At 55.9% G+C, this 8,711-nt stretch overlaps 1 protein-coding gene across 1 annotated transcript; it reads right to left on the reverse strand.

The window, feature by feature from the left end:
- Positions 1-208: 208 nt before the first annotated feature.
- Positions 209-4,123, reverse strand: LOC100343913 (phospholipase A2, membrane associated). Its single transcript, XM_002716051.6, has 5 exons — positions 4,082-4,123; positions 3,285-3,338; positions 2,963-3,107; positions 2,623-2,729; positions 209-623 (listed from the first exon to the last, which is right to left on the reverse strand). The coding sequence occupies exons 2-5, from the start codon at positions 3,322-3,324 to the stop codon at positions 481-483; spliced, it is 435 nt and encodes a 144-aa protein (XP_002716097.1). The 5' UTR covers positions 3,325-3,338; positions 4,082-4,123; the 3' UTR covers positions 209-480.
- Between the last annotated feature and the right edge of the window lie 4,588 nt (positions 4,124-8,711).

Genomic DNA, 8,711 nt, shown 5'->3' on the forward strand with positions numbered 1-8,711 from the left:
GCTGAGGTAAGTGCGACAGAACTCAGATATTTAACCCCAGAGCCTGTATTTTAACCCCTACATTGTCTTCGCTCAGTTTGTTCTCACAGTCACGGCCCACAGAGAAGAATGCACCTGTACACACCTGCCAGCACCACCCCCACCGTGCGCATGCGCGCCCATACACACACACACACACACACACACACACACACACACGGGCACAGAGTTTGCGGATGAACTGCTTTATTCAAGTGACCCTCAGGACCTTAGCTGCTACAGCTGAGAAGGAAGTAGGATTTGGAATTCCAAGAATGGAGGAAGTGGGGAAATCTGCAGCCCAAGGAGGCCTGGGAAGGGGCCCCGCCAGCCCCGCCCCAGCAGTGGGCTTCTCCTTCTGGGTGGGGTGGGGGCAGGGGAGAAGTGCTCTTGTCTTGCCCCTAGGGTGGGTGAGGAGGGCCGGGGCGGGAGGGGAATGGAGCGCGGCGAGGCCAGGCGCTCTCAGCAGCTGGGGGTCCGCCCGCTGCAGCGATTGTTGGGGTAGAACTGGTACTTCCTGCTGTAGCTTTTCCGGTTCCTAGCAAAACAGTAGGCTGCCGCTTTATCACATTCACACAGCTGGCTCCTACAAGAGTCCTGTTTCCCTGAAATCCAAGAAAACAAACACGGGCAGGGCTTCGTTAGGTTTCTCCGGCTTCCTATGGAACCCTGGGAAAACTCAGCCCAGGCGCCAGAAGCTCCTAGTGTCAGGCAAGCACCGGCGCCCCGGGTGCCCCTGACAGCGGGGGAGCCAGAATCACTGCCCTCGGGAAGCCGGCTCCCGGCGGCGGGGACGCACAGCAACCGTGCGCTGAGAGACGGCTCCACACCTTCTGACAGCCATATTCACCTCCTTCTCGCTAAACACTGGTGGGAGGGGCAAGGCCTGCCCTGGGACCTGATAACAAACCGTGATTGGTGGAATCCCTCTGTTTTGGTTATGATTGGTCTCTCAGAACCACGTGACCTGGAGCTGACCAATGAGCCACTGAGGGAAGGCCGGTGAGGACTTCTGGGAAGGAGTCACTTCCTGCCTCCACACACAGAGCTAAGCAGTGGGAAAGCCGCCCGAGAGGGTGGGGCCGCTGTGCTGGAGCCACAGCCGCTGCCTGCACGGCCCTGCGTGGATGCTGCCAGGACAGCAGAGCCCAGGGCTGGGGAAGCCTGGGTCCCGGATGCTGGGGCTGAGAAGCTGCCCCAGGCCCGGCCCTGCCTCCCCCAGAATCCTTACACGTGGCAGTCGGCTGGGCCGCGTTCCCAGCCACTGTCAGTCGGCACCTGCTGCTTGGGACCTGCCCGCAGGGAGAGGCCATGGTGGAGAGAGAGCTCCTGACCCTCCAGGACTCGGGGTGTGGGCGCAGGCACGGCCTCCCGCCCAGCCTGGATCCGCTGTGCGGGACCCCAGCACCCTCCCTGCAGCACCAGCTCTCTGCTCCCTGCAGCGCCAGGCTCTCCACTCAGCGTCTCCTCTGCCGGTGCCGTCCTCGCGTTCTCCCACTGCGCGGCCGGCTCTCCTCTGCCTGGAGAGCTCGCTGTGCCCCCGGGGGCCTGCCTGCCTCTTGGTCCGAGCAGCGCTGTTGGCCCCGTCATGGCCGCCCCCCTCTCCAGTGGGTGTTGTCAGTCATCTCCTCACTGACACCCGGACCTGCTCACCCACCTGGCCTCATCTCTGGGTGCCCATCCCCCTCTGTCTCCTTCCTGGGCCTTGAGCCACCCAGTGGGGGAGCGCCAGACCCCCTGCAGCTACCTGCTGCTGGCCTCTGAGTGTGGCCCAGGCCAGCGCCCCCCCCCCCAGCTGCAAGTCCCCCCCCACCTGCCCCTGTGCACTGATAGAACTGCCCCTCCCCACACTCCACCCTGGCTCCTGCCACCCTCATCTCCGTGGTGCCCCCACTGTCACAGACCAGGCGCTCCCTACCCCACCCCTACCCAGGCCATCACTACACTGGGCTGGTGCTGCCTCAAGTGCATCTTGGTTTCATTCTCCACCCCTTCCTCCCTCCCGACCCCCACCTGCTCTCAGCATTTGTCTGCTCTATGCCCCGCCCCCTCACTACTGCCCTTCCTGTGGCATCCACCCTGCAGGCGGGGCCAGTCCTGAAGTGCAGGTGACCCTCACTCCTGTGTGCACCTGCTCCCTGCTGCTCTGGGACAAACTCCAGATGCCTCCCGGGCTTGGGGCCTGGCTTGCCTCAGCCCCTTCCTCCCTCCCCAGCGTCACTGCTCCCCACTCCCCCTCCTGCTGAGTCTCCCTGGGCAGCACAGGGTGGCGTCCAGTGCCCTCTGGTCCCTTACGCCTGGGCCGCGTCCTCTCTGCACCGTCTCCGACTGCCCTCCTCCCTGGCTCTCTGCACAGCTGGTGCAGCCCAGCCAAGGTGGCCCCCCTCTCGGGGTGACCTGGAGCACCTGCCGCTGTTGGGTCCGTCCTTGGTGTCCTTGCTTCTGGAGTGTTGGCCACCTCTGTCCTCGCTGTCCTTACTCCCACCCAGACCTGAGCTTCTAGAGGCAGGGACAGCGTCCCTTTGCTTCTCTCGCTGTGGTGCCACAGTGGGCGCTCAGGGGATGAATGGGGGAACTCGATGGGGTCGTGGGGCTCTCACTCACCACAGGTGATTTTGCCACGGCTCATGCTGAATTTGTAGCTCAGGAACTTGGTGCCACATTTACGTTTCTCCAGACGGCGGTAGCAGCAGTCATGGGCAAGACAGCACCTGAGCAGGAGGACATCCTGTGAGTGCCTCCCCACAGTTCCAGGGTCCCTGGGCCCCCTGGGTCACCCCCTTGACCCTGGGCAGAGACCCAGTGAGTCTGGCATCGTCTGGAGCCTGGGTTTGCAACACGCTGGCGGCTTTTGCAGCAGGGACGTGCTGGGACCTCTGAGTTCATGAGGCACCTGCTGGGCCCAGAAGTGAACAGGGGGAAGGGAGGGCTGGGGTGGCCTCACCGGTCTGTTGCATCCTTGGGGGCTCCTCTGCCCCCCACACCGCAGTGACAGCCGTAGGCGCCATAACTGGTTGTAGCTTCCTTTCCCGTCGTATAACGGATCATTTTCCGGAAATCCAGAAGATGCCCGTAGACCTGTAGGAAGCCTGGGAGAATTCAAGAAATGACCCACTGGTGGGAGATGGAGCCCTGTATCTGCTCTCTCTGTTACTCTCTCTCCCCAGAGTTCTTCTCTTCTCCCTCTGAGAGAGGGCAGCCTGGGAACAGAGGTGCCTCCCTCCCTGTGCTATCCCCTGGGTTTAGAGGTCAGGGTCAGCTCTTACCAAAGGTCAGGATCACTGCCAATAACAGCAGGGTCTTCATGTTGAGAGCTGTGCCTGTTGGGACAAGGGCAAAGAGACTGGTCTAGACCCCTCTCCTAGGTGGTCTCAGCTTCTACCCTTGCCCCTGCTCTTCTGCCCCCAAGCCCCTAGGATATGCATGCTGGATCCCTTGGGCTCTGTCCAGGGTGGCCTCCTCTGTCCTACCTAGAGGACACACACAGTAACCTCCAGTACTGCACATACACCTGCAGGAATAATTTCACACACACGAGGCCCTCACACCCATGGAGATCCAGTAGCCCCATGATGACGAATAAGCTCCGCCCAGCTCCTCATCAGACTAAGAGCTCCTGCAAGGACACATCCAGATTCATCCCAAAGAGCGGGCGGGTTCCGGAGGTCAGAAACTTCTCTCCAGTTAGACACTGCTGCGTGTCTGCGCCTGGGGTGAAGGGTGAGCAATCTCATACATCCAGTGTGAGCCCCCATAGGTTCCTCTGGAACCAAAGCTGCGTCCTGTCCTTCTGCCCCTTACACACACACACACACACACACACACACACGCTGGAATTAGTGCACATGTCCTTCCCTACAGAATGTTCACGTACCCATACGACACACTCTGTCACGCTCATGCTGCTGTACATATCAAATCATGCACAGACAGGTTTGCACACCTGTGCCCACATGCACATGCACACACACGGACAACACAGTCGGCTAATGCGAAAGTCAAGGTCAGCTAATGAGAACAAATTCCTTTGCCCTTGACAGAGCTTTCATTTCTGGGTGTTTACCTCTCAGAGGATGACAGAGCTGATGCCTCCAAGCCTTTCTCTGGTTTATTCTGAACTCCTGCTCCCCTTAAGTAGCTGACTTGTCTAGGATGTTGGGGGTTGGTGAGGCAGCACTTACGGGTGGGTGTGGTCAATTGGTGGACTCCATGATTGGCTGCCCATGCCCCTGGGTAATCCCCTTTTCTTCCCCTCATCAGCTTGCAAAACAAAGTTGAGGATTAAGACCTTCTGTGCCATGAGCTGATGCCAGAATAAATCTCAGGTCATTCTGAAGCCATTGCTGTGGGCTTAGCTCCTGACTCGGGCAGAGGCCCCTCAGCGGCTCCAAGTGTGACCACTGGGCTTTCCCTCGCTGCAGCCACACCCAGGAGTGCTAAGCCCTGCGTACTTGGCAGGGCTGAGGGCTCAGGAATAGACAAGACTGAGGGCGATGCTCCCCTCTTCCGCTAAATCAGAGAAAAAAACACTCCGTGCTGTCCATCCATGAATCACTTGGTCACGGAAAGTACATCCTGAGCCTTGTAGGTTCCAGGAAATTGTTCAGTGGGGAGGGACCCCTTTCCCTTAACTGGGGCCAGGCCTCCAGCTTCCCTTCTTCCTCTTTAGTGTCTTCCTCCTCCCCATCCCATTGGGGAGGTTCGAAGCCTGGAAAAAATCAGAAGCTGTCCTTGAAGTTCTCGGCCAAGAGCTGGCCCTCGTCTCATCCCCATCCCAGCCCAGCTGGAGCCGGGCCCATCCCTGCTCCTGGGATCAGCTGTTCCTTTCTGCCTTGGCCCTCAGGGACTTAGTGACTGCCCACTTAATTCCTAAAGCACGCGTCTCTTTATTCCAATGTGTGTGAGAATTTAGCTTCTGTGGTCTGAAGTCAACACTCACCGCCAGTGGTCCTCCAACAGCCCCCGTGCACAGGCTGTGGGGCTCAGGAATGTTCTGTGTGTTCCCCGCCCTCCCCAGGTCTGGCCCCTGACAACTTAGGCTGCTCAGATGCGAGATCAGGCTGGATCTCGCCCTGTCCCTGCCCCTTGGGTATGGACGCCAGCTGGTGGCTGACTCTCGGCCTGCAGAACAGCCGTCCTGGACCATGGGAGCCCCCGGGGGCCTAGGGAGGGAGAAACAGCCCCTGTGGCGCTAAGCCTGTGGTGGTGGAGGTTGGTTACTATTGCAGCAGTGCCCGTCTAGCCCAGGAGCCATCCGGTCAGCTTTCCCTTGAGAATGCAACCCCCCCACCCCTCCCCCAGTGCTAGACCTGGGTTTTTGGGTTGAATTGTGCCCCGCCCCCCATTCCTGACCTCATTCCCCTTGTTTAATTCCTAGTTATTCAGAGTGTGAATGTGTGTGGATGCAGGGATATTGCAGATGTAATGACTTCAGGTCACCTCCCCAGAAGACCTTAATCCAACCCGCCTGGGGTTCTTAAGGCAAGGGGGCGTGAGGACACAGAGACACACAGTGAGGGAGGAGGACGGGCGGAGACGAAGGCGGAGATGGGCGATGGTGCTGCAAGCCCAGGAAGAGCCGTGAAAGCCACACAGCCGGCAGCAGCCGGGGCAGAGCCTGGAGCAGCTTCCCCGTCAGTCACAGCGCTTGGAGGGAACCACCCGGGAGGGGGGAGGGCACCTTTGACCTCTGCCTCCGGGACGGCCACTTCTGTTGTCTCAGCCACTCAGATGGTGGAACTCGGCACCCAGCAGGAAGCCAGAGCAAACCAACCCAGCCTCTGAAGCCCTCCTTCCCTGCTCTCGGTGCGGGGTTCCTCTCCTAGGGCAGTGCGTTTTATGGCTGAGTCAAGATTTAGATCTTGGGGTTGGCATCATGGCTCAGTGGGGTGAGCCATTGGTGCGATGCCAGCATCCCACATGGACACTGGTTCACGTCCTGGCTGCTCCACTTCCAATCCAACTCCCTGTCTTTTCTGCCTGGGAAAGCAGCAGAAGCGTCAAGTGTTTCCCACGTGGGAGACCCAGATGGAGTTCCAGGCTCCTGGCTTCGGCCTGGCCCAGCCCCAGGTGTTGCAGTCACTGGGAGAGTGAACCAGCAGATGGAAGGTCTCTCTCTCTCTCTCTCTCTCTCTCTCTCTCTCCCTTTCAAGTAAATAAATAAGCTATACTTATATGTATGTATGTATATATATGTATATATATACATATATATATATATATATATATATAGAGAGAGAGAGAGAGAGAGAGAGAAACCTCATCCTTGGACCACACAGTAGCCTTTGGATCTTTTGTTACTGCAATAAGCAGAACAGCCTCTCTCTGTGTGAATGCTCGTGGTCCAGCCCTGGTATCCGGTCTTGGCTTTGGGCGGAACTGCTTGAACACACAAGGAGCCCTGCTGGCATCAGACAAGATCTCTATTCACATCAGTGAGTTTGAGTGTAAACTTGAGCTGAAAATACAAAGAGCTCCCGCACGGTCCCTCCTCACAGCACACATGCTCTGCCATCATCAACATCCATGCACCTGTTACCATCAATGAGCCGGCATTGACTCATCCCTATCAAAGAAAGTCATAGTTGACATTATGGGTGTCACATGCTATGGTCTGCAAATACATAATGACCCCTATGCACCCTGATGCTGTTATACACAGTCATTTCACCAGTCTCAAGATCCTCTCCTTTTCACCTGCTCATCGCTCTTTCTCCCAAACCTCTGGCAGCCAGTGGTGTTTTAACTGTCACCGTGGTTTTGCATGTAGTTGGAATCTTCCATCGTGCAGCCTTTTCGGGCTGGCTTCTTTCACTTTGTCGTATGCCTCTAAGTTTCCTCCATGTCCTTTTGGGACTTGAGAGCTCGCTCTGCTTCCTCCTTGAATAATAGTCCACTCTCTGGATGTAGCAGTTTATCTGTTCCCTTTTCGGAGGGCATGTTGGTCGGATCCACATTTGGCACCTTGGAATCGAGGTGCTGTAAACATTTATGGACAAATTTTGTTTTCATTTTGGTGAATAGCAAGGAATAAAATAGCTAGATCGTTGGAGAAGAGTTTAATGTTTAGCTTTGAAAGAAACTGCCAAATGGCCTTCCCAACTGTGCCTTCCCAGTGGTGATTGAGGGTTCCCGTGGCTCCACGACTTCATCAGTATTGGGCGTTGTCATCGCCATTCTCAGAGGTGCGTGGTGACAGCTCAGGGTAAGGGATGTGCTGTCATGGTGCGTTAGATGGAGCGTCTTCTCGCTTGTTTGTTAATGTGCGTCTCCTTCTCTGAGACATCCGTTGAGATGTTTCCCATTTTTAATGGGTTGTCCTTTTCTGTTGTTGTTGAGTTTTAGGGATTGTTTAAAACTTTTTTATTTATAGAAAGTAAACAGATTTCATATATACAGACCCAGGAGCACAGAGGGACTTCTCCCCCACGCTCCCCCACCCTCCCCCCTCCTTCCTTTCTTATTCTTTCTTTCAATTCTTACAATGATACACTTTGAGTCCATTTTATAACCACAAGATCAACCCTCCACCCACTAAAGATTTCAAAAAAAAAAGAAAAGAAAAGAAAAGAAAAAAGATCCACTGCTCCACCATAGAGACAAGGGCACAAACAACAATCAATTCTCAAAATGTCGATTTTGTTTATATAAATTACTTTTTTGTACTTCATAGATTGTAAATAACACTGCATTATGAGTTATAATGTTCCTTTGAGTTGTATCTTTTGTGACAAATAGCTTCCTCCCTCACCTTTTTCCCTCTTTCAACATAGTCCAATGATTACAGTCTTGAGTACCTTGGTTATTTACATATTTGACCCTTTGTCACTTAAAAGAAGGATGAAAGTTGGAAACCACGAGAGACTGGGTGTGAGTCCAGAGCCCCTGGAAGCAGATGCCAGAGGTTGTGGGAAGGGCAAGAGATGTGTGGGGGAAACAGCTCTGCAGGTTATGGGAGAGGGGAGAGGGAAGAGTAGGTGGGGCAAGTGCTGGGGCAAGAAGTAGGTCTGAGGGCTCTGAGTGGAGAGGGGGAGGGACTGGGATTGCGTGGGAAGAGTCTCCATCAGCAGGGCAGCCCCGGGAACCCTGGGGAGGGGACAGGGAGTCCCCGCGTGCCCCCGGGGATGCCTCAGCTGGGGGGACAAGGAGTCCCCACGTGCTCCGGGAGCCCTCAGCCAGGGGACAGGGAGTCCCCGCATGCAGAGTGCCTTCCAGCAGAGCGGGCGCTGTGGTGAGGAGGCCTGGCTGTGCCGGCCTGTCGTGGGCCTCCACGGGGAACATGGCACTGTCGGGAACACTGGTGGGTCCCCATGGAGCGTACCCCCGGGGCTGTCTGTAACGACTCTCCTTGTGCACTTGGAGACAGCGGAATTGTGCGCTCCTGGGTGGCTACGGAACAGCTTACTCTGGGTGCAGATTTTAGGACATTGAGGGCCACTTTTCGTTGTTACTGTTGTTTAATGGAGTCATTCAGCATGGCAAGGTAGAGCTTGGAAGGCAGAGGATTTGGAGCTCTCCTCATTGGTGGCAGGACTGTGGAATGGGACAATCCTTTCGGAAAGGTGTTTGACCTGCCTTTGGAAAATTAAACGTATCTTTATCCTTTAAGTAAATAGTTCGAGTCCTAGGTGTTTATCCAAGAGAAATGAAAACTTCCTGTCCACATAGATATTTATATGAGACTGTCCATGACA

The sequence above is a fragment of the Oryctolagus cuniculus genome, chromosome 7, assembly GCF_051225735.1.
Source record: "Oryctolagus cuniculus isolate XC-2025 breed Fujian yellow rabbit chromosome 7, ASM5122573v1, whole genome shotgun sequence".
NCBI classification, from domain to species: domain Eukaryota; kingdom Metazoa; phylum Chordata; class Mammalia; order Lagomorpha; family Leporidae; genus Oryctolagus; species Oryctolagus cuniculus.

What these genes read in the sequence shown, in the direction of transcription:
- LOC100343913 (XM_002716051.6), bottom strand. Translation starts at nt 3,324, where the DNA reads ATGAAGACCCTGCTGTTATTGGCAGTGATCCTGACCTTTG. An exon ending in GGCAGTGATCCTGACCTTTG is followed by an intron (nt 3,108 to 3,284) that starts GTAAGAGCTGAC and finishes GAATTCTCCCAG; the next exon opens with GCTTCCTACAGGTCTACGGG. An exon ending in CCCAAGGATGCAACAGACCG is followed by an intron (nt 2,730 to 2,962) that starts GTGAGGCCACCC and finishes CCTCCTGCTCAG; the next exon opens with GTGCTGTCTTGCCCATGACT.